The sequence below is a fragment of the Meles meles genome, chromosome 17 (assembly GCF_922984935.1).
Source record: "Meles meles chromosome 17, mMelMel3.1 paternal haplotype, whole genome shotgun sequence".
In the NCBI taxonomy this organism is placed as follows: Eukaryota; Metazoa; Chordata; class Mammalia; order Carnivora; family Mustelidae; genus Meles; species Meles meles.
In genome coordinates this window covers 30385202-30410770 of record NC_060082.1, presented here as the reverse complement: position 1 = coordinate 30410770, position 25569 = coordinate 30385202, and the positions used below count along the sequence as shown (strand labels likewise).

The following is a 25569-nucleotide window of genomic DNA, read 5'->3' as shown; positions in this document are numbered from 1 at the left end:
AGCACCTCTCCACTTCTGAGTTAATCATTTCTTTGCCATTATCTGCCAGGAGTTCTTATCTCTTTTGCTGTCACTTTATAACTGGGTCCTCTTATCAACTTGCATAGAGTCATGTGATCTGTCTAAACCTATCAAAAGTTTCCATTCTTCTGATTAGAAACCATCATGTAACTGGATACACGGTTTACAGCAGGCACTAATGCTGGAAAAAGTACAGAGTTCAGGGAAAGACTTAACTTGTAACTTTCTGCATTCTTGGATTTTTTTTTTTTTGCTATTTTTTTAACTTTCACTGAGGATTACTGTAGTCTGAGGTGTACACCCAAGGGCCACAAAATTTGACAAGCTGTACTTTTTCTTGTGCTCAATGATTTCTGCTTTAAACCAAAGGACCACCTATAATTTTACTGAGAATGTCTTCTAATTCGGATACTGGAAATTTACAAGATTCTCTAAAGCACGGACTTACGCCTCTTGGTAAGTAGGAGTTGCTCTGTTTATCATCCATTTATTATTCTGCTAGTAGATTAAGTCACGTAATTTAATCTCATTGATGTCTTTTGCATTGTAAGTCATTGCTTCTCCTATTGTCTGTTAAAAGCACAGAAGCCCATGTATGTATCACACATTTATCTTTCTTGAAGTTAAAAAAAAGCAAATGGATATTTCAGTATTATTGTTATCCACTATTTTCGGATGCCCATGCCTTAGTCTAAAACAGAATAAAAAATGTATAATGTATATATTTTATCACTAATATTTTCTGATAATTTCTAATCAGATATAATAAACTAAAATTTGACCAGCTTGAAACAAGTTAATCATACAAGTCATCATTGATCAAACTTTAACAAATAGCTTTCAAATATTTGTAAGTCACACCACAGGATGGTGTCTCTCATTCATTGCAGATACTATAGAGTCTCTTTTGTTTCTCTGATGAATAAAAGCCATGCAAAAAACCCATATATTTTGGGTTTAATATATATATTACATATATAATAGTATATACTAATATATTTAATAAATATATGTATGTATGTGTGTGTGTGTGTGTACACACACACACACAAACACAGACACACTCCATCGCTAGTTAAGGATTACAATTTAAGGGTTACAGTCTGTTTTCCAAAATACTGAGCATGGCTTATTTTTATAAACAGGAGTAAATAAAGCTAATTTTCACTTCTAAAAAGAACAAAAAATGTTAGTGTTGGGGCGCCTGGGTGGCTCAGTGGGTTAAGCCTCTGCCTTCAGCTCAGGTCCAGATCCCAGGGTCCTGGGATCAAGCCCCACCTCCGGCTCTCTGCTTGGCAGGAAGCCTGCTTCCCCATCTGTCTGTCTGTTTCTCTGCCTACTTGTGATCTCTCTCTCTGTCAAATAAATAAATAAAAATAAAAATAAAATTTTAAAAAAATGTTAGTGTTACAGCAAGAATACATGTAGTTATTCCTAAAAGTAAAGGACTAAAGGGAAGTGATTTCCAGTGGTCTGTAATTATTAGTCTGTTGGCAGTCATTTTTTTCCTTTCCCTAGTATTTGAAGGACCTGTGCCTTTCCTTGTAAGCACTTTCTTAGGCTTTCCAACTGGAATTTCCTTGAGAATTTGCAGAGGCGTGTCATGAGCTCTGAGTTCTAGCTTCGCTGGAACTAGAAGGAAAATCAAGGCTTGGGCTTTTCCTCTTTCTCCCTAGATAACCAGCTGACTCCACTGAGGGCAGTGATTGCTGTTTTATTGGGCCAACTACACCCTCTGGTATATCAATTGAGGAAATGGTGACCTCACCCCCCCCACCCCCAAAATCTGTACTTAGGAAAAGAAAACATGAGGAAGGCAATCAGAGTGCAACAGAGAATCAATTGCTCTGCAGATAAAAATATGAGCACAGGAAAGAAGGTGAAAGAGAAACACAAACGATTTCTAATCTTTTTCCCCTGGCAAAACCGCGGCGGCGCGCTCAGGAGTCCTTCCAGGCAGCGAACTGCTGGTCGTCCCCTGGGCTCGCGGCGAGAGCGCGCTCAGCCGGGGACCGGGGCGGCGCGCGCGCGGCAGCAGCCCGCGCTCCCGCCTCACCTCGGGTCGCGCGCAGCGGGGACTGGGAGGTTGTGAATTAAGAGGGCGTGGGGTCCCAGGCGCACACACCCCGCCCCCACCCCCCATCGCCGCCACGGCGTCCCTGAGACCCCTGGGGGTGAATTAAAGAGGGTAAAGTGGTAGAAGGAGACACCTTTGCATTTCTCTCTGCTACGTTTTACCCATGGTGGGGCGAGGGGGGTTGGTTCCATCCTGAGCATGAATGGAGATCTAACACCCTCAGGTCTGGGATCAGTCAGGTTCCAGAGAGAGAGAACCTGCGGAACGTCTGTCTAGCCCGGGAGGGACTGCTAAAGACTGAGCCTTAAAAAAAAAAAAAAAAAAAAAAAAAAAGAGTACGGAAGGAAGCGCTCGGCGAGTCAACCCCAACACCCTAAACCTCTCCAGGCACTTCCGGGCGTCAGATTCTGGGATGACAAAATTCCAGTCAATTTTCCGGTAAAAGAAACCTTTCCGGATCTCGTGTGAGGCCTCCTGCCCTTTCCTAGCCCTTGCACTCTCCTAACTCCATTCCCTGGTATTGCCAGGTGGCTGGGAGATGTCCGTATTTGCAACATCTTAGGCACCCAGAGGCCACTCCTGGCACTGAGAGTTCCATCTGTTCATGGGGTAGCCTCCAAGGAGCCTGGAGAGTCATTCCTGGGGGGTTCTTGGCTAGACAAGTCACCCAAAGGGCTGACAGAGGAAAGGAGGACATTGTGAGCCTTCAGGCTGAACAGTTAGGGCTGACCCTAACCCTGAAGGTGAGTTTCCTCTTGGATTGGATTCTGACTGCCCAGGGCATGCCCACTGAGAGAACCCAAAGGTGGAGTGGAGAGTGTTAGGTCCTGGTGTGGCTTTGAGGGGGAAAATTGCAAGTTAGGATAGGGATGGGGAGTGGTTCACAAAACTGAGGCCAAGACGTGTAGAGATGGGTCAGGGTTTCCAACTTCACATTAATTCAGTTATGTTGTACTAAGAAATGTACCTCTTTATTTCGAAAGCTGTTCCTATGGGTCCTAGGTGGATATGACATTTTTCTTCTATGCACAATAGGGTTACCTGAAAATTGTGTATAAATGTCTGTACTCACATAGAAAAGAGGAAATAAGATGACATTGTTCCTTCTGCCTACCTACAAGATAATCACACAGTGCAGTGTAAGAGCAGCAGACTTGGGGTTATAACCAGATTGCTCCCTTAAAGTTAACTAGCTCTGGGACGCTGTCCTAATTCTTGGTTTCTGGCTTGGGTTTTTTGTTTTGTTTTGTTTTGTTTCTCCCAAATGAGGCAATTCTACTGATGATATACAGTAGTAACGTAAGAGAGAAAGAGAAATAGAAAAAGAAAGAATTAAGTTTTTGTCTGTATCTAAAAATAGCCAGATGTGTGTGGTGGGAAGCATGTCCTATAACAGGTATTCATTGACTCTTCTGCAATGTGCTTTGATTTCTATGAAATTTATGTAATTCTTTAAGTGCATTTATGGAATACATTATACACATTCGATATATCATTGTCTATTACCCATCGGAAGTTATGTTTATTACCCACAGGAAGTTATGTCTGCATAGTTAGGGTACATAATATACAATGCAAACATTCTTGAGACACTATATATAGTTTGTTATCTAGTCTCCTTAGCACTCTTGGAGTCTGATTTTATTCCAGCAATAACCTCCAGTAAGCTCTGTGCCCATAAGGATTTCTGAAAGTAGACATAATGCAGTGGAAAATGAGATAGCCCCTTACTTCACCCTAAACTCTGGCCAGCTTTATTGGCAGTGCAGTTTCGAATGCCAGTCACCCAAATCCATATTCTGATTCTTGGCTGCTGGGCTTAGGCAGTCAGATCCCTCCAGGAAGCTAAGCTGGAGCTTAGCCCAACTCCAGTTTGCCTCAGCCCAACTCCAGAAGAGTGAGTCCTTCTCAGACTTTCTTTACTGGTCTTGATCTACAAGTTCTGACTGGAGCTAGAGGATTTCTCTAATGCCTCCTTTAATAAACTGGGAGAGATTTATGGAGGAAGGGAGAACAGAGGCTTCGTAGTGTTTTTTTGTGGTTTTTTTTTTTTTCCCCTTTACTTAATGCCTCCACCCAGACACAATTTATTGAGTTATCTTAGATTCAGCCTTGAACTTGGGATGAGCTAGAGAAGGGCTCTGGGACAGACTCCCACCTGGAGGCCCAGCTTCCCCCAAGCACAACTAGAGAGATTTTATGAAAGGCAAGAGTCAGACATCTTGTTCCCCAAGACTAGAACCTACCTCAGGATAAAGCTATTTTTTTGGAGTTGCACTTCCTCACTCTTCACCTTATTGGAACAAAAATTTCCCTGAGAAATACTGTTCGCCTTAAGGAACTTTAGGAGTGTGGGGGCCTTGAGGTCTGGGGAAACCCCCGGGGAAGACCTGAAATATGACCAGTGTGAACCTGAGAGTTTAGCCTGGAAGAACCATGTGGACTGAACTTGACCAGACAAGGCTGCCTCTTTTTAGTCTTTTGGGAAGCTCTGATAGGTGTTTTTGTGTAATAAGTAACAAAAGACACACTTAACTTTTAAACTCCAAATAATCTGAACACAGATGAACATGAGCATTTTGGTGAGCAGTTTTTAGCTGGGGGTATAATTAACTCCCTGAGGACTATGTCAAGCACTGTGAGATAGTCAAGTTAGCAAGTCCCTCCCACTGGAAGGATCTTATTCTTAGTGGTTCTAGAATGGTTAGTGATTCCTTCCTAGTTATTTTCTTTACAGAAAGTTGAGTGTGGGTGCAGTTATGGGAAAAGAGATACAAAGGAGAACTGATATTAACTGATACTAACAGTGTGATGTATTGCTTTTCTAGTACTATCTCAAGCAACTCTAAAGTTGACTTTGTTAACCCTATTTTACTAATGACAAAATTGAATCAGAAAGGTCAAGTGATTCTTCCAAGATCACTCCCCTTGTGAGAAGAGTGAACTGTAAACAGAACCCCTGTTCTGTGATTCTGAAATCCTTGATCTTTCCTTAAAGTAGTGATTATTTGCCTTTGTTGATATAAAGGAATTATGATTAAAAACAATGTTGAGGGACACCTGGGTGGCTCAGTTGGTTGGGCAGCTGCCTTCGGCTCAGGTCATGATCCCAGCGCCCTGGGATGAGTCCCACATCGGGCTCCGTGCTCGGCGGGGAGCCTGCTTCTCTCTCTGCCTGTGCTCTCTCTCTCTCTCTCTCTCTGACAAATAAATAAAAATCTAAAAAAAAAAAATTGTTTATCTACTCAGACATTCTTCCGAAAGGCATTTTGGGATTAAGAAGACATTTGTAAATGGCTCTTCATCTTCCTTTTCATTCCACAATGGAATCAGATTTAGATCCCAGTAGAATTCAGAAGGATGGGATGGGGAGAGGTATAGGGGGCCGGGTGGGGACAGCACCCAGGAGCCTTGGAGGCAGAGCAAAACGGGTAGGAAAGCACTTGGGGTCTTCTGCTCTGGTTTCCTTGAAAGGATCTCTGGAGTTTGGAGGGAGTTTTCGTTTGCAGTTGTGGGGTGTATGCTGGCAACTGGCAGGACTACTGACAAGAATTGAGAGAAGATTCAGAGCATCCGTTTGTTATGTGGGGTTGGTGGGTATAAGGAGGGCAGAGAAATCACCCAAAATGAGTGGCTGAATTTATTTTTTTAAAGATTTTGTTTGACAGAAAGAGAGAGCACAAGCAAGGGGAGCAGCTGGCAGAGGAGAGGGAGAAGCAGGCTCCCCACTGAGCAGGGAGCCTCACATGGGGCTTGATCCCAGTCAAAGCAGAGGCTTAACCGGCTGAGCCACCCAGGAGCCCCTGAGTGATGGAGTTTAGAGAGAAAAGGACCCTTTTTACCTTGAGGAACAAACATCTGTTGTCTTATAAGGGAAGAGACAGAGAATGAGATAGTTTAAGCACAGGCACCCCTTTTTAAAAAGTCCTGTTGACAAACCCTGGTGTGTTTCCAGTGAGATGCTGGTCCGACGCCCAGCGCTGACATTTTGACAGTAAATGCTGATTCCTTCCTCGTGATCTGGACGTCGCCAGCCTCAGCCCCATCAAGCTCCACCTGTTCCACCAACGGTCTACATTGGATTGAAAAGAAAATCGGTCCGAACCCTCCACCAGGTCCCTGAAGCATCTCCCTAGTTTCCAGAAAGGAAACCTTGGGGGAAAAGCAAAAAATTCGCTCCACGCCTGTTGCGCTTTCTGGCCACCACCTCTTAATCGTAGTTGTTTTTAGGTCGGAGGAAGAGTCAACACCCTGCCAAACTAGCGAACTGCGTAACCTCCCAGACCCTAACACTTCCCCATACTTTCGCGCCGCAAGCCGGAGGGTGACGGTATCATCGCCAAGGCCCGCTGGCCCACTTTCTTTTCTGTCCCAAAGGGGCCCAAATCGGCTGACACACACAGCTCTGCGCGGCCCGGCACTCTTTGATCTTAAGAACAGAAACCCCTCGTGCGGGGGCCCTAAGACAAGAGCCTCGCACCCACCCATCCCGGCGCTCCAAGAACCGAGGGATTCGAAGAGAGGCGGCGCGGAACCCCTCTTCCCTCAGGACACTTCCAGTCTGGCCGGATTCTCGTGAATGGCAGCCCAGAGTATTCTAGTGCCGAGGATTTAGCTCTAGTCTGGGTTGAGGAGGGGGGAGGGGATACGGGGAGTGGAATTGCAACTCAAGCGCTCAGCTGGTTCCACTAAGCTCTTGGTGGCCTGCTGGCGCCACGATCGTCCTCGAGAACGTCACTCCCTGCTCTGGTTTGTCCCGAGGATGGGCAGGGGTGGTTCCGAGTTTGGAGTTGGAGCCGACTCACATCTCCATTTCAATCACAGAGGAAGAGATAGATTAGATTGGACCACCTACCCAAGATTATTTCCCCAGCCCGCTCCTTTCTCAAGACCGGATCTCTCCGCCCACTTCGAGGAGGGCACCGGCTCTGCGGAGGCGGGACGCGCCTGGACCCCTGGGTTGGGGCAGCAGTCTCCAAAGAAAATGAATCCAGAAAGTTCTGCTGAGAAGTCTTTTTACAGAGATGCAGATTCCGATAATCCAGGCCAAACTCTCGGAAAACCTCACCTTTCCTTAGGGCCAGGGTGGGAGGCTGTTGGGGGAGGGACTGGAGGAGCCTGGATTACCTGGATAATTACTTCATCCTGTATTTTCCTCCTCAGTAAAGGCGGGGCCGTGATCTCTGAAGATACTCGTAGTGATCGTGTATCAGCCCCCACGTGTGGCTACCCCGACAAACAGGACCTTCCGGGGTAGACTGTCTAAGTTGATAGCAGTTTTCCCTCCTGCTCTACAGGCTGTGGTAGATGATGTCTTAAGTAGTTATTTACACAAGTAACGGGGATTTTTTTTTTTTTTTAAATGAGGCACGACTTCTCACCTATTCAAGTTTATTTTTTCAAAGCTTCGGCCAATACGGTGCTCCTTGGTAGTTCGTATGTCTGTACTGAAATTTAACCCTTCTCATCTTGAAACAAAGTGGTCTGGAAGCCGGCTGGGGGAGCATGGAGGTGGGGCGTATAGCCCAGCCCCTCAAGCTCGGGAGCGGAACTCTGGACTTCTTGCTAAACTTAATTTTCAGAGAAAGGGAAAAGGGGCTTCTGATGGGCTTTTTGAGTGGGAGGGGCTGAAAAATTAGGCAGAGCCTGGGCTGATAAACTTGCTTCCCTCTCCCCTCGGGCTATCGCGGCCACTTGGTGGAGACTTGCCGGGAAAAAAAAAATCTAGGTTTCTTCTGAGGCTGGGAACTAGACACGTGCTACGAGAAAAGTAAAGATTCTGTTTTCTTAAAAAACACGAAAGAGTAGAAATAGAGGAGGCGTTAGAAATTGTTTCCAAGAATGTAGATTTGCAAGTTTCTTGAGAGGTGGGGTGGGTCGGGTAAGGCTTCTCCCACCCAGGCGCGCGGGAGGGGTAGGTCTTCTACTTGGGGACCTGTGTTTTCCGAGCCCAGGAAACTTGAACCAGTTCTAAAAATCTTGACATTTTCACTCCCTTTGCAGCCTGCATGCGTTAAGCGCGCGGGGCTGGCCAATTCTCAGGTCAGGTCAAGGGCAGGCTGTTCCCGGCGCGCTCTCTGAAATGCGGCGCGGAGCAGCGGAGAAGCGGAGGCGGGGGGAGGAGAGGGAGGCAGTTACTCGCGGGTGGGGAGTGCGAGACCTCCTCAGCTGCAGCCCGCCGGGTGAGTGGGGCGCACGGCCCCGTAACGCTGAGCCTGGATAAAATATGCCAGGACTGCGCTCCTCGGGCTCATCAAGGCTGCGGGAGCCTCCCCGAGCCATCATCCTTTATAATTGCAACCGTCAATCAATGCTTTAAGACAAAGTCAGAACCGGGAAGGACGAGCCCTGGAGACCAGTCTCAGCCGAAAGAAGGTGGAGGCGTAGGGGAAGAGAGGGGAAAGGGGAGAGAAGTTTGCCAGAAGTTGGCAGAGGAATGCAGGGAAGAAATTGAGAATGAGCACGGTAGCTAAAGCCTGAACAGCCTCCCTCCGCCTCCCGACTTGTGGTCTGTGGTCTTTGCCGCTAGTTAAGTTTCCCGCAGACGGGGTGGATTCCTAAGTGTGCATCCCCTAAGAGGCGGAGTGGCAATAGGTTAAGATGTCCCTGGCGGAGGATGGGATGCTTCTGCCCGCCTGCGCGGGGGATTTATCATTCCAGGACGATCCGTGTATCTGTCAGACGACCACGGGCATGAACGTTTAGACCACACAGGTCGTTTCCCTACTCCCGTCTCAGTTGCCTCCCCCTTCCGCGTCCACTTATCTTTCCTTCCTCACTGCTGCCTCTGCAACCTGGGACCATCCTCAGGTAACCGACCCGAGTAGCCGTGGGTGGCTCAGGCTCCTCCTCCCCAGCTCTCTTTTCGGATCCGGTGTACTGGGAGACGCCCAGGCCTATCCCAGGTCACTGGGCAAGCGGGTTGTTGGATCCAAGGAGGGCCCTGGCCCGGCAGAATTGAAGGATCAAGGAACCGGAACATTCGGAAGGATGGGAACACATAGGTTGGGGAATGGATGCCTTACGGGGCGCAAAAGAGTGTAGCGCGTAGAAAACCTTAGTGCCGCCGCCCCTCCCTCTGCGACTGCTCCAGGGTTGGGAACTCCCGCTGCTCCCCCTAAACTCCTTGAGGAGAAAAAGGGGGAAAGGTGAGTCTGTCTTCTGGTCTCTGAATGGAACCAATTCCAGTGGAAGATTTCCCACCTTGTCCGCAGCTGGTAGGGGTCTCGGAGTCCCGGAGGCATCTGGGATAGGGTTGACCCCGGGGCACTCCTCTCTCCCTGGAGCATGTTTTCTCTCTGCTTGAGACCTCCTGTGTTTGCAGTGCCCCTCCATTCCCTGCGGCCAGCCTGGACAGGAGCTGAAAGCAGGGCAAAACGCCTGGGGCCTTTCTAAGTGATACAACCATGGTTCGTTCTTTTTTTTTTTTTTTTTTTTAAGGGTGTTTTTTTGAAACCTGGTCTCCAGCTCCTGTTTTCCCCTCACCACCTCCTCTGGTTTGGGGAGGAGATACATGAAGGTCTGCGGGCCCTCTGTCACCACCACTACTGGTTTAGGTTGTGTGAGGTGAAGGCAGACTGGCTTGGACTGAAAAGATGCTAGTGTGGTGTAAACAAGTCCGTTTGGGGTTGCAGCTGGGTTATGAATGTGATCACAAAGTTTGCCTTGGCCACATCAGGCTCTGCCTCAGGTCCAGGCAAGGAGCAAGGATTTCTCTGTGCTATAAAGTATATGATCTGTCAGACCCTCTCTCTACTTCTTTCAATTCTCTGAACCTCTTCCTAAAGCTCTACCAACCAGAGAACTTTCCCTCTGGAGCTGGAGCTGGAAGCTCCCTCTGAGGACCAAGAGTCTGGAGTTCTCCATAGCAGCCAGTCTGGTGTTTGTAAAGGTGCCACAGTAGTGCCCCCACAAGCCCTTTGATTGTAGTGGAAGGACACTCCTAAATTAACACTTCATAATAAACTGATTTTCTAAGTTCATCTGAATCCACAGAACACTGCAAGACTGATTTGAGATTTAATTCCTTTTCTGAACTACGTAAATATATATCTATATACACACATATATGTATATACATACACATATATGTGTATATATGCATGCACTTATTCACAATGGTATTTAAAACAACTAGTAGTATTGAAAATGGATTGACAGTGTTACATGATACTATCACAGAAATCTGAGCATTTTTTTTAAGGTTTTACTTATTTATTTGACAGAGGGAGATGCAGGCTCCCAGCCCAAGCAAGGTGCCCAATACGGGACTCAATCCCAGGATGCTGGGATCATGATCCTGAGCTGAAGGGATATGATTAACTGATTAACCTAACCATCTGAGCTACCCAGGTGTCCCGAAATCTGAGCATCTTTAGGGTCACTAATTTGGGCAACCACAACCCACTGCACTTTCCAAACTAATGGACAGTCCCTCCCCCCTCAAATTCAAACATTTCTATGAAATTTGATGATGCTAGAAAACTGAGATTTAAATAACTTAGATTCTGAATATATATTGAAGAATAGAATGACAAAAAAACAGTTTAGAGAGCCAGCAGCCTCTGAATTACCAGACATGGGTAGGTGATGAACAACCCATTTCATATAAAAGTGTAAATTAATCATGGCAGTGATTGGAGTGTTTTTCAATTCATCAAATACTGGACTGGGTGGTTTAAATGTGTGCTCTCCATGCCATTCAAATAGAATAAATTCAGATCTTTTGAGATTCAAATTCACCCCCTTGTGGGTGGACTCTGATAATTACCCAGTCTCACAGCAGACACTGAATATGAGGCATTTCATATGCAGTCATGAGGCTGGAAAAAAATGTTTTTCATCTTGTTGGGATGAGATCTGAAAACTTTGAAGATGTGGCTGGGCTGGTGGCCGAAGAGCTTACATTAACAGATGGTTCTTTAAAACTTTATATTGAAGTGCTGGGCCTCCCGGCCTCATGCGGATTGTCCCACCAGAGACACCAGAATGAAAGAGGAAAGCCTAGTCCCCTCTTTGCATTCTACTTGCAGACGCAGCTCACTAAAATTTAGGAAGGCTGCCACCAATATAGTCTTGGGCTGGAGGGGGTGGGGTGTTTATAACTGAGTGAAGGAACTGGTAGAGAGGGGAAACAGTGATCGCTGTTTCTCAGATTTCCCGCAAGTGAGTGCACTTGCGGCGTTATGGCTGTCCCTTGGGTGGGCTGGGACGCTCGGCCAGTCCCGCACTCCCCGGGCCCACCATGGGACCTTTTCGGGCTGAATGCCGAGGGGTTAAATGAAGCCTGGAGCCCCTTGAGAGCAGGCCAGCTCTTTGGAGAAGAGCGTCAATTGAATTCAACATCTCTTTTCTCCTTCGGATTGTTTAAATGGGTGTTTAACCCCCCTCCCCCATCCAGCCCCTGACCCGACACACGCGCGGAGACACGCATGCACACCCATGCACACCCACACACACCCACGCACTCCCGCGTCCCTTCTGGCTTCCCCCTGCTCGCAGAAATAAATCGCCGCCCTAGCCTCGCGTCCTCCGCCGCAGCGCTCAGACAGAGGTCGCCTCTCACTAGCTGGAGGACCCGTCAGCATTCACATCCCCCGCCCCAGGTCAGGGTGGGGTGGGAGGGGGTTAAGGCGGGGTGGGGTGGTTGGGGCAGGCCAGGGGACTGGAGCATGCGCCTCATCCTCATTGGCTGGCGGTTGGTGTCCGACAGATTCCGGAACCCGCGTTCCCATTCACTGTCATCACCTCTCATCCCAGCCTCCCCCTTACCCCCGTCTTACTTACCTCCCCTCTCCTCCCCGTCTTCCCCCTTTCCTGGCCAGTACCGTCACCCTCGGGTCTGGAAGGACCGCTCTCGGACACGCGAGAGGAGTAAACGAGGCAGGAGAGGGAGGTTGGAACTTCACAACTCCGCACTTGTGATAGTGAGCGCGAGGGAAGCAGAGACTGGGGAAGGGGCGGAGAGGAGAAGTGAGGCGAGAGAGAGAGAGAGACCGACCCCTGGCGATCCTGAGCCAGAGGGCGGGTGGAGGGAGGGGTAGAAGTCGCCCGAGCCGTCCGGGAGCAGCGGCTGCAGCGGCAGCGCCGCGGCGGCAGCAGCAGCGGCTCCGCCGCCGCCTCCGCTGCCCTCCCGGAGCTCGGCCGCACACGGATCCGCGCCCCGGGCAGCTGCGCCCTCGCCACCGCCGCCGCCTCCGCCCTCGCCGAGCCGAACCAAGGCGCCGGGGCGCAGTCTTCACCGCATCTCTAGCCCGCCATCTCCTCCCAGCGAATTGGGGGCGGCTCGGGAGTTGAGAGACTGGACGGGGCTCAGGGGTCCTGACCCGCGGCCCCGGGAGGAGGAGGAGGCGCGCTCCTGCGAGCGCGTGGGTGAGCAAGCACCCCAGTCGCCCCTCCCTTTTTCCCGCCGGAGTTGAATCTGTGCTGCCCGTGTCCAGGTGCTGGGCTTCCGGACGGACACGGACCCCCTATCCCCGTCCGCGGCCGCCCTGTCATGCTGCCCAAAGTGGAGACGGAAGCCCTGGGACTGGCTCGATCGCATGGGGAACAGGGGCAGATGCCGGAAAACATGCAAGGTAAGGAGGCGCTGCGCGGCGCTCCGGCTCCCGCGGCCACGCCACCCCCGGGCTCGCCCTGCGGGCTTCAGTCGCCCACCTCCTCGCGGGCGCTGGAGCTTCGGGTCTGGGCTCTCGCGGCCGCTGGGCTGTGGGGCAGCGCGCGGGCCACAGCCCCCCACCCCAGGGCCAGGCATAAAAGTTTATGGTTCTTAAACAATGCGGGGCGGAGGTTTTCCAAGCAATGCCTAATTGGCAGCTTCTAATTAAGAAAAGAGAGGCTTCGAGCTCTATGGCAACCCGAGGAGGGGGCACAGCTTCAGGGTAAAGATACTTAAGAATAGTATGATCATTCTCAGAAATGGAATGCCTCACTGGAAACCGGAGCAGGTTCTCGGTCATTGAATCGGTGGGAACTTTAATCAGTGCTCTTGTGTGGAGGAAAAACGCCCTGCCTAGCAAAGTCAACTACAGAAAGAGAAGATGACCCCGGAAAAGCTTGTCTTGGCGGCGTTAGAATGCATGTGGGCACCCCCAAAAGCCCGTCCGGACCCTTGGAGCCGGCTGTAATTGGGACAGCTTCAGAACTGCAGGCAGAACTGAAGACATCCAAAGTTAGCCCAAGCCCATCTTCTGCGCGGATATTGCAGAGTTAGTCGAGGGAGGGGGCAGCGGTTTAGCTTAATGACTCCGCTTCAGTCCGGGAGCTGGGAGTATGGAAGTCTTGTTTGTTTTACCAGCTCTTGTTTGCTGACAACAAAAAAAGCAAACTCTGCTGGCTATTTTTTTTTTTTTTTTTTTTTTGCCGCGTTCCAAAACAGCGACTCTACATCTGGCTGCATGAGCCCTTCAGAAGTTTATCGTAGTTGGTCTGGGCCCGGGAGGGAACAATGCTAGGAAAAGTCACCGGTGCTCTTCCATCCTCGCCCCTTCCAGCGCGCAGGATGTGCGGGCAGGCGGGCCTGTGATCCCGGGACGCTTCCTGCCATCCCCTTGAGCGAACTTGAAAGGGCCGGGGAGGTGTTGAGAGCAGAGTCCGAGCAGAGTTTGGGGTTGGTGCACGGCGCGCCTGCAGTGCTCGGCCCTGGGGGCCCTGACGTCGCCCGACTGGGCTGGGGGAAAGGGGGTGGCGGTAAGACGTGCGTTGTACCTGTGGGGTCGCTTACCCTTCATGATCCTGGGGTCCCTCCAAGCCTCCAGGAAGGGCTGTGGAAGTACCCTGGGGGCTGTGGCCCCTGAGACTAACTTGAGGGTTGGCTGCTGGAGGAAGCCGGTTGGCCCAAAGAGGCACTCTTGCCCGCGCCTGGGATTCCCGCGAAGGCAGGACGTGGTGGACACCCGCGCCGGGAGCCGGATCTCAGAACCCTCCGCCTTCAGCTGCGGAGAGGGTCTCCCCTTTGGGAGCCCGTGAGGCCAGCGCGATCTTGGGTGCAAAAGAAAAGTTTTCTGCTGCTCGTTCCGGAGGGCGCGTTTCTGAGACTCGGGAAAAGACACTCAGAGAAACGCTGGATCAAGAAGTAGGGGAGGCAAGAATAAGGGTTCAGGGGGCGGGGGACATGGGAAGGAAATGCCACTGTAATATTTTCCCTGTGAAGTTCGGGAGGGGCGTTCTTGACACGATCTACTGCCCCAAAGCAGAAAGTTAGTCCTCCGTTGTGCCCAGGGCTCGGGAGAAGCAGCCGGCTGCTCGATCAGCTCCGGGTTCGAAGACTGCGTGGGAAGGGCCAGGGCCCTACTTCCCCCTAGGCCATGCGGCATACATCTCGAGGGGAGCCCTTGGGGACTGGACCCCATTACCACGCTTGCTCTCGTCTCCGTGGAGGACGCGCCCTAGTCGCCCTAGTCCGATCAGAAAGAGGACCCGCCACTGGGTTTCGGGACAGCATAGCGCTTGCAACTTAGGGGGAATTTTTCCGCGTGCCTCTGCTACCCTAGCGTTACAAGGCCCCGCCGTTCTCTTTACTTTCTTAAAAACTGGGGCTTCTCTGCCCTAACGGATTCCGTTCCTCAAACGCCTACTTGAGTATAGCACCTGGGAAACTCTGAAAGGTGCCCCTGTCTTGCACAGCGGCGACTGTCTGCCCACACGGACCCTGTCTTTGTCCAAGAGGGTCTCCACGCCCAGCCCCGGTCTTTTAGGGGTTGAAATCCCGAGGTGGGCACCGAATCCTCCTGCAGACGTTTGCCTCGAAGTGCCTCTTAGGTGCGAAGTTTAGACTTGACTTTGTTGGGAGAGTAAAAGCAGTCAAGTACAGTTTTTCCCAAAACACGCCACAAAGCAATAGTTACAAGTTTGGGGGAAGAGATGGGCTGTAAACCAACTTCTCGAACCTTCAGTTCCCCCACACCCTCAGCTTCCCAAAACCCGAGCGCGGTCTTCTTAGGGCTGGCACCGCTTGGAGGGCTGCGCTCAGCATCTCTTTACTTCTATTTTACGGAGCCCAGGAGCTAGCCTCTACGGGAACATCATTCACGGGGACCCCACCCCATCCCCAAACTCTGGCTAACTCACTCGGTTTTAAGCCCCAGACCTCGGCTATGTGTCTCCGGAGGAGAGGTCTCAAACTCAGCCGGTCGGTGCTTGGCCCTCAGCCTCCAAGTGGTGCAAGTGACCTCACCTCCCCATGGCCCTTTCCGGGGGCCTGCAGAATCCATAAAGAGAAAAAGAACATTATTTTTAAAAGGAATAAAGAAAAAGAACGAGTCATTGTAGTAGAGGCCACAGTATGGTGATGGAGTGACCGGGAACTTTGGGGATGCGGTGGGGGCTCTTTCTCTCTTTCCTTTTTGGTAAACAAATCAGAGGAAACTTCTGTCCGGCCATCGGTTTCCCATCCCCCCCTGCCCCGCCCCCTGCAAATGCCACTGATTAATTTAAACTCGACTCTGCTTTAGTGCGCCTGTGTGTAGCGGAGCAAGGGGCGAGAGGCGAGTGCACCCCGGGGTTTCACGGGAAGGTGCCCGGGAGGGTTAGGGTGCCGGGCTGCGCGGACCTGCCCCTTACCCCAGGTACCCGCTGCGTCCGCCCTCCGAGACCTGGCCCCGCGTGAGTATCAGGAAGGGACTAGATCAGGTATTATCTGGGGTCTCCTGGCAGCTGTCCTTCCTGTGCATAGTTTATCCATCTTTTGGCTGCAAAGGCGCCTTCGCGGGGCTGCGTCCGGCGGAAGGCGGTTACTGGATCCCCGCAGTGAGCCGCGCGGAGGAGCCACGGCCTGATTTCTGTTTAACTTTAACAGGGCGATCCCGAGGTGTTTATATTTTGCACTGATTATCGGAAACGGTGAAGTTTATCACAGGACTTTAATACTTTGCGACGAAACCAAACCCTCGTGGGTATCTTTTCCTTTTTCTCTCTCTGCCCGGCGTCCTCCCTCTTTTGCTTCTCTGTTTTTACAGGAGATTTCCAAGTGCGAAGAGATGAAAGTATCCAGAACAGGAGCCCTGTCGATACGGAGCTGAATGTTTCTATTAATCTAACAGATTTGCATGTAGGGAGCAGCAAGCTGTGGTTCAAGTGGGGCTGCTTCTGAAAAGCAGGTTTCTGGGGCTTCACGTTCTCCGTCAAGTGTTTGCAAATCGCTGCTGCTCTCCTACTGAGCGACGTGTACTTAGAGCAAACTTAGTTCAGGAGTGGGAGAATGTGCGTACGTGTTCCTCTCTCCTGGGCAAAGGTGACATTTTTGGATCTTAACTTCAGGAGGTTTAAAAGAAGTTCTAAATTGTTACTTTCTGCAATTCGTGGTTCTGTTCTGATGTGCTGCCTATGAGCTACGTGTTCAACAGTGGTCTGTTTAAAATTCTTAACAAAAGAAGTTGGAATTCTTTTTAAGTTAAAGTCTTTTTAAGTTAATTCTTTTTAAGTTAAAAAATAGGGAGTGCACGTATGTGGAATCCAGAAGATCTTTTACTTTCATTGTTTAAAAATAGTTTTTCAGTATATCTGGGAAAAAATACTTTTATTTTATATTTTACTTGAGATATTTGCCCACCAGTTACCAGAATGCTTTTCACTGCAGGATTAAAAACCTACTGAGTGAATTAATTAGCTATGTATATACATTTCTTTTGTTTCAGTCTCTCAGTTTAAAATGGTGAATTACTCCTATGATGAAGATCTTGAAGAGCTCTGTCCAGTGTGTGGGGATAAAGTGTCTGGATACCATTACGGGCTCCTCACCTGTGAAAGCTGCAAGGTTTGCTTACGCATTGCTACCTGACAAATATAAGGTTCAGAACCAAAATAAACCATAGGAATCTTTTTAAAGCTAAATTAAGGCTGTCTTTTTTGGACTTAATTAAAAATGAGAGAAAGAGTTAGTCTTAGGGAGATGATTCTTTGAAATATGTGTTTGATTTAATTCCAAAGGCAAAAAAATTTATGCTGTTTAGAAAACTTTGCCAGTCTCATGGCTTTAAAATATTTTATTGTAGTAAAGTGATGTATCTGTAGAAAGACTTCTATTTCTAACAGTCCTAAATATTGATTTTGCTTGACTTATATATATTTAAAGCATCGTTGTTCTTGAGAGAGAACATGACAAAGTATTTCCCAAATATATTTTAACTTCAGAGTATCCTGTGCTGCAAGTCTAAGCATTTTTTATCCACAGATAAAAGTCTAAATTCTCAACTGCGTGATTTTCTCCTGATTTATTCCAAAAACAATTTTTAAGATTTTTTGAAATTTATATCATAAAGAATCAGAAACCACATCTCAGTTTATAGTAAGTGTGGCTTTTATAAGTAAGTTATATGAACTATTTAAATGCAAGAAATTTTAATATGTAAAATGTACTCTGTTGTTCCTAATAATCTCAACCGTACATCAAGAATTTATCTCAGACTTTTTTAATACATTCCCCCGTCAACTTGATACTTGCTATTTTTCAACATTTTTTAGAGTAGAAAGCTCAGTTACAAATACTTAAACCACTGCCAGGAAAGCCCTTTCATTCTCTATAACAAAGTAAGATTGTTTCACTTTATGGCTAATAGAATAAACATAAAGAATATACCATCTTGGTAAAGCTGGTACTGTATTATGAAGCTACAAAATTTGTTTTTGAATCCTTTTGAGTGCAGTGTAAGAAAAACACACTGTGCTAAAGTTCAGCTCTCTGCTACACATGCTTTTCTTTTCCATTAGTTTCACCTTTTTTTAAACAGAGTTCCCCAACTTGAATGTATTCCAGTGGAATTATGAACACTTCCCCATTTTACTCTTTAAATCCTTTCGCTCTTAACTGTCTAGTGGTGACATTTGTAGAAAATGGGGGGTGTTTTGCTATTCAGTTTTTTCCACTGTTACTTTACCATAGTTTGCCACTAAAATTTTATCAGATTACTTACAAACAGTGCAGATCTCCATGAGTACGTTATCTGGAATACGGGGTTAATAAGAAAACAGATCTGCTTTTTCTTTCTTTTTTTCTTTTCTTTTTTTTTTTTTAAATACTGGTCAATATAGAATGTGTTTTTCTCTGAATGTTGAGATGAAATGGTATGTATCCAGATCTCTGAGATTTGATATAATTCTGGGAATATAACTCAAATACTAGAAAAATCTCCACTTTGGCTGGGTGCTATTTTGGAGGGTTGTTCTTGTTAAAATGTGAAACAAACCACAGAACCACGGAAGGGCTCATTGGTTCAACGAAAAGATTTATTGGTAATTTCCTTAAAATGAAACAATGGAAGAGACGGGTGTTAGATTTTTTTAATATGCCTCACTATTTTCTCTGTCTTGTAGGGATTTTTTAAGCGAACAGTCCAAAATAATAAAAGGTACACATGTATAGAAAACCAGAACTGCCAAATTGATAAAACACAAAGAAAGCGTTGTCCTTACTGTCGATTTCAGAAATGTCTAAGTGTTGGAATGAAGCTAGAAGGTAAGTTTCTTCTAAAGACTACTGCCTGTTAAAACTCTCCAAGGACATAGGATTTAAAATAACACTGTACTTAAAATATGGTAACATTATTTTCCTAGACTTAACACTGTGGACAGTAATGTTAGATCTTTTTTATGTTTTGTCAGCAGAGAAGTCCGAGTATCACTTAAACACTGGTGAAATCTATGAGGAAAAATATTTAAATAATCAGAGTTTCCCTCTCCCCACCTTTTTTTTTAAGTTTGGGGAGCAGATGGATTTGATGCTAAAAAGGCCAGGTTATATGAACACAAGACTACAGTGATTCAACTGAGAGCAAGGTTTAAAAATTTGCAAAAATTAAAAAAAAACTTTTAAGTTTTCAAATCAGGATGCTCTGGTCAAAGTCTGATTTTAATCTTTGAAATTGTTTACTTGTCACAATTGTTATGATTAATTTTGTGACTCCTGAGCAGGAGTTAAGAGTTTGAATTGTACAATGGCGTTACTCGTGTAGAGAGTATCATTTTGATAGTGTGGGAAAGCACATTTCTTTTTTTTTTTTTTTTTAGATAATAATGAAGTATATGAAATGAAGTTGAAAAGTAGGAAATGTGAAAAATAATGAACTATTACATCAGTAGCATTGGTTTGACAGGACTAAGACGGTGGTTCCCCGGAAACCAGGTTACAGTTTATGTCGTGAGAGTGGAGCTGCTGCTTAAAACAATGTCCAGATTGGCAGGGAAGAAAGTTAATATGTAGCCGCTGGAGATAGTCTGTAGTTCACAGAGTTGCTGTTTCTTAGCCTCCACAGATGAACGCTAGTTAAAATAAAGTAATAATAAGGGTTATGTGTCACTGTTACATGCCAGATACAGGAGTGCATTTTAGTTGATCAGCGAGGCACAGGCTAGTTGTGTGTGAAGCTTTCTTGTGATGGGGCCCTCATACTTCATAAAAATGCTCCAAAGATTTCAAATACATCTGCTGAGTTGCTAATAGATTCTTTTTCAATAGAAGTAGCCACTATGGTTATCATTAGAACTGTTAACTCTGTATTGCTTTTATTTTATTTATTTTTTAAGATTTTATTTATTACAGAGAGAGAGAGCAAGTATGGGCTGGGGGAGGGAGAAGCAGATTCCTTGCTGAGCAGAAAGCTCACCCTGGAGCTCAATCCCAGGACCCTGGGTTATGACTTAGGTGAAGGCAGATGCTTAACTAACTGAGCCACCCAAGCGCCCCTCTGTATTGCTGTTAAGAAGAGATTGAGAAAGAGATCAAGAAAGAAATGCTCACTAATTTCTTTATTATTCACTTTATTATTTTTCAAACAGCAAAATATTGTGGGAGATGCATACTGTAGTATGAGACTCAAAAGATAAAATGTCAGAGAGTAAATGTTGTGGGATGCTTGGCTGGCTCAGTTGGTAGAGCACACGACTCTTGATGTCAGGGGTGGGGAGTTCAAGCCTCATGTTGGTCATGGAGTCTGCTTAAAAAAAATACACACAAGTAAATGTTGTGGTTTCATATGATGTCATTTTATTTCTTCTTTTTTTCATGAAAGGAGAAGGTTGCATTTCTTTACTTTAAAAAGTATTACTAACTGTAAGTCACTGGTGGGGCATAACCATACTTCTTTAGCAGTGGTATGAGAAAGTGGAAAATTCAATAAATTATCATCCAGTTGGAAAATTTGTGCAATATTCTAGATACCTAGCATTCACAACGAATGTTTAATCCTGTACTAATCCTAAGATAAAAAGTTTCAAAAACTTAACTTCCAGCAATTTCAACATGTCAGAAGCTGTCAGGGGTTGCTGGTTTCTGTCTAATGACCATTGGCCACTATGGGCTTGGAGACAACTGCTAACTCAACTTACTACACATGGTCCCAGAATCCACACAGCACTGTGATGGTAGACTGTCTTGACAGCTTCTGAAATGAATTTGTTTAATTATGTCCAGTTTTGCTTAAATTAAAAACAAGAATGAGTGGTTATCTGATGTGTGTTCATCAAGTCCTGGTGAAAATGATTTTCAGGAAGAGTATGTACCCTGTCCTTTGCAGCAAATTAGTCAAAACGACTTTGAGGGAGGAAGATACTCTAAGGGAAGATACAATTTAATCGAGAAACGGGTTGATTTTTTTATTTTTTCCTCTTAGCAGTCTGGGTTTCTGCAAAGAGAGTTCCGTCATAACTGGTTAGTAATAGAAACTGATACTCTTTCTTAGCAATCTGTAGTATGCCCTGTAGGTAGCAAAATGATGAAATCCTCAGCGTCTATCAAAGGATTACTGTGTCCCTACGCATCCAAAGTATTTTTTTGATGACAAACACTTAAAGAGGAAAGAATTTAAAAATGGCTTTTTTTTGGTGGTGGAGGGGGCGGGAATCTTTGTGGGCTGTTGTAATGAAAACAGCCACACACCTAATACCTGGAGATACAGAGAGTGCTAATAATTTGCATCTTATTTATGCCCTTACTCCATTTTTTTTTTTTTAATTTCCCCACAGCGGTAAGGGCTGACCGAATGCGCGGGGGAAGGAATAAATTTGGGCCAATGTACAAGAGAGACAGGGCCCTAAAGCAACAGAAAAAAGCCCTCATCCGAGCCAATGGACTTAAGCTAGAAGCCATGTCTCAGGTGATCCAAGCAATGCCCTCTGAGCTCACCATCTCTTCTGCAATTCAGAACATCCATTCTGCCTCTAAAGGCCTACCTCTGAACCACGCTGCCTTGCCTCCTACAGACTATGACCGAAGTCCCTTTGTAACATCCCCCATTAGCATGACAATGCCACCTCACGGCAGCCTACAAGGTTACCAAACATACAGTCACTTTCCCAGCCGGGCCATCAAGTCCGAGTACCCAGACCCCTACACCAGCTCACCAGAGTCGATCATGGGCTATTCCTACATGGATAGTTACCAGACGAGCTCCCCGGCAAGCATCCCACATCTGATAGTGGAACTTCTGAAGTGTGAGCCAGATGAGCCTCAAGTCCAGGCCAAAATCATGGCCTATTTGCAGCAAGAACAAGCTAACCGAAGCAAGCATGAAAAGCTGAGCACGTTTGGGCTTATGTGCAAAATGGCTGATCAGACCCTTTTCTCCATCGTTGAATGGGCCAGGAGTAGTATCTTCTTCAGAGAACTTAAGGTATGTCATGAGCTATTACAATTTAAAATCCCCCCTTTCAAGAGAGACCTAACCCTGTTCCTGATTAATATATATTCTTGGTGTTGAAAATAGGTTTTCCTTCCTTGTTCATATGATTTACAGAGTAGAAGAATCTTACGACCTTGACTTCAGGACTATCGCCGCTGAACGTGATGGGTCTTTATTCTGTGTAGCTCTTAATTTGGGGGGGTTACATTTCATGGAAAGTATAGGACATTTGTTTTGTCTTTGTTTTTCTGAATAACAGAATGTCTTTACTTACTTCCTTTAACTCAGTTGGTTTATGGCTAGAAAATTTTAAGTCAGTGTGAACCAGCATCTTGTGAACTTCTCAAAAATACCAAATATAAGGCTTTTATCTTATAATGGTGCCAGTTTAAAAGAAAAAAATGCCAGTATTTAGTTGTGTGTAGACCCTAAAGAATGAAAATGATACCACTGGCTACTAGTGTCGGATAGGTATTTACTACCTGTTTATCTTGACATTGGGTTGGTAAAGCCTTTGTTTTCCAAGCAGATTCCAATAGGATGTTTACTGTCATTGGATGGGGATTGGGCAAATGGTGAGTGCTAGTCCACTTGGCTCGGGTTTAGTTCTCATAATCAGTGTCTGTCGTTGATTTTAATGGATTGGTACATTGTAAACACAGTACATGTTTGTGTAAGGATCTCTGTTTAACTACATAATTATTTTATTTCCTGAGACTTAAGACTGAATTAATATGAGAGAGTGATATCAAAGTTTGGAATCCAAAAGTGGCTACCAAAGCACTTTTGGGAGTCAGTGGTTTCATTCTCTGTTTTAAGAGCAAAGGTGAATCATGGAATTTGATTTCTCAGTCTGTTGCAAAATCAGTTTCTTCCTTTTACTGTCATGGGGGTAGACATGGCTGCTGAAGGACTGTGACTTCTGAACACCTAGGACTTTTGGAGGATATTGAAAACCCTTTGAGAGAGGGATAGTACCAAGCAGACTTTCAGCGTAAAGGGCGGCTGTTGAAAACTCTCTTTAGATGGAGCAGGGAATATGATAGCTGTGTGCAAATGGGAAATAGTGCTTTTCATAGCAGTCTTCACTAAGCACTGCGACTTCTACAGGGAAACAAAAAAATGACCTGAACAGATCCAAAGAAGTTGACAGAACACCACCACCAGGCGGTAAAGACAGTTGATGTATCCAACTCTTCACTCTCTTGTCCTTTATCTCTCCATTTAAAGAGGCGAGAAAGTGGAGATAGATCCTAAGTGCAGAGGACAAGCAGAATGCATTGAGTTAGCACAGTCTGGCCAGGTGTTTTCTGGGTATGTAACAACCACTCTGTGATAATCAAAGTGTTTTTCATGAAAAACAAAAAACAAAGGAAATTTCCTGGTGTTCTTAAAGTCACAGCTTTGTTCTTCAGATGGCTGGTAAGGTATCTGAAATGAAAATGAAAATGATTATTTTTTTAAAGACTTTATTTATTTAATCACAAGTAGGCAGAGGCAGGCAGAGAGAGAGGGGGAAGCAGGCTCCCTGCTGAGCAGAGAGCCCGGTGGGGCTTGATCCCAGGACCCTGAGATCATGACCTGAGCCAAAGGCAGAGGTTCAACCCACTGAGCCACCCAGGCACCCCCAAATTGGTAATTTTAGATACAACATTAAGAAATGTAACAATGAGGAAAGCACGACTGACCTTTGCAGGCAGATGGACTCTCTTGGAGTTAGAGCTTTGTTTGCTGTGACTTAATAACTGTCTTTGTAGGGAGGATATTAATCTCTAGGCTTAGTTTCCCCGTCTGTTAAATTGTCCCTGTGGTGTTTATGTGCAGGGGGGTGTGGAGGCAGTAACAGTACTCACTGAAGAGGTTTTGCAAGGAAAAAAATGAGACTACGTGGGGAAAATATCTAGGACAGGGAGTCTGGCATATATTTTACACTCAGTAAATTAGTGTTCTTTTAAAATTACGATTACTGTAGTTTTATGACAAGTGTATGGAAGCATTGCATAATACTATCTGATACTCAGCATAAAAGCAAGAAGTTCTGCTTTCTTCCTAGTTTGACATTGGGAAATAATATTACCATGTATGTTAGAGAGTAGACAGAGTAGTGCAGTTCTATAATAAACAGTCTTAACTACGACTAATTGAGGACGTAAAATTTGCCATACAGTAAGTTGGGTGTACGATGAATACGAAGTTGAGTAAGACGAAAAATACTTCCTCTCAAAGATATTATAAGACAGTTTCATAGGGGCACCTGGGTGGCTCAGTGGGTTAAGCCTCTGCCTTTGGCTCAGGTTATGATATCAGGGTCCTGAGATGGAGCCCCGCATTGGGCTCTCTGCTTGGCAGGGAGCCTGCTTCCCTCTCTCTCTGCCTGCCTCTCTGCCTGCTTGTGATCTCTCTCTGTCAAATAAATAAATCTTAAAAAAAAAAAACCAGTTTCATAAATATCTATTTAAAAAAGACAGCTGAAGTTGCATTTCACAAATCCACAGGGGAAGAAATGCATATAATTTACATGTCAAAAAAGGAAACATTATGAAGGGAATATAGACAGCCACAGGTAGGATTTTAAGAGTGCTGGGAAAGCACTCTTCCCCTCCAGATTTCTCTTTTCCTACCCCTGCCGCTAAATTCTACAAGATTTTTTTATAGGGTATGTGGTTTCGTATTTGCCTGAAACACAAATCCTTTGGGCATGGGGCATATTAAAGCATTATCATTTATACTGTTGTGTAATGTATTTATCAGTCTTTCATAAGAAGGTGCTTGGAAAAAAGGAAAAGGAAAGAAAGTACAAACATTAGGGGTGTGGGCTTGCATTGAAAAGAGTAATTCAATGTAAGCATTTTTCAGAGGAGAAAAAGTAGAATTTAGAATAAGTTGGGCAGTTTAAATACAGAGCTAGAAGGTGACTATTCTCACTTGGAAGAATTCCTTTTCCTTTTGTTTATAAATTTGTCACAAAATAGAGCAGGTTGTTGGAAGCCAACATTAAGACATGGGCATCCCCATGTTATTTCTCCAGGACAGTGGCTTTCAAGCTTTTAAAGTACGACCTGCAGAAAAATTTTATTTTACATTCAAACTTGGTGTACCAAAGCAGATCTCCCTCTCGCTAGCTCTCTCTCACACACATGAAATGAACCAGAGTTTGACTGGACATTACATGACCATCTCCATGCCATGCACTCTGATATTTTCTACTCTGTTCTGCTTTAATCTGATTTACTTCATGTTTTTAAAAATTTCTGGTCATCACCCACTGAATTGATGACATGACCCACTGATGAGGCGTCACCTGCAGTTCAAGAAATGTTGCTCCGGAGAAGGTTCTGTAAGCCATCCATTGGGTCTTGCCTACCTGGCATTGTTAAGTGCAAGTCCTGAAAAGTCCTCTTGCCTCTGGTGTGGCACAGCCCCGGAGCCTGTCGCCCAGTCCTCACTCTTATCTTCCTGCAAAAGTTGTGATTTTTAAATAGTCCTTTGGGAAGATCAACGCTCCCCTTTAAACCTTTGTCTTTTTCTTGTTAAGTTCACAACAAATTACCCATCAAGTGATGATGGGGCAGATTGCTTATACCTCTGTGACCCCCAAGATGAAAACTCACATATTTGTTCCTAGGGAGTAATAGGATAATAAGGCAGTTTTGCAAATGACCCCTTGCTCACTATCCCAGGACAAGTTACACTCTCTACCATGTATAAAAGGAGAGAATACAGATTTCATTTGTTTACTGTGTAAGGGAACAGAAAGGCCAGAGGGAATTTGGTGGGTTGTTTTGTTTTTCTACAGGGCTACAAGGTGCAAAAAAGATATTCTTGTTCCTCTTCAAAATACTGTAATGAGGAAGAGGAAAT

General features: G+C 45.9%; 1 protein-coding gene across 3 annotated transcripts in view; it reads left to right on the top strand.

Annotated features, from left to right (window-relative positions):
* The first annotated feature begins 205 nt into the window (after positions 1 to 205).
* The window catches only part of NR5A2 (nuclear receptor subfamily 5 group A member 2), a 137212-nt gene continuing 111848 nt past the window's right edge, over positions 206 to 25569 (top strand). Inside the window, exons 1-5 of one of the 3 annotated variants that reach the window (XM_045983057.1) lie at positions 206 to 477; positions 12538 to 12675; positions 16732 to 16850; positions 18407 to 18548; positions 21053 to 21699. In XM_045983057.1, coding sequence (XP_045839013.1) covers positions 414 to 477; positions 12538 to 12675; positions 16732 to 16850; positions 18407 to 18548; positions 21053 to 21699 — 1110 coding nt within the window. In that variant the 5' untranslated portion in view covers positions 206 to 413. Of the gene's footprint in view, positions 478 to 12537; positions 12676 to 15160; positions 15701 to 16731; positions 16851 to 18406; positions 18549 to 21052; positions 21700 to 25569 lie in introns of those variants that run through there. The other 2 variants (XM_045983058.1, XM_045983059.1) reach the window with 2 other exon arrangements.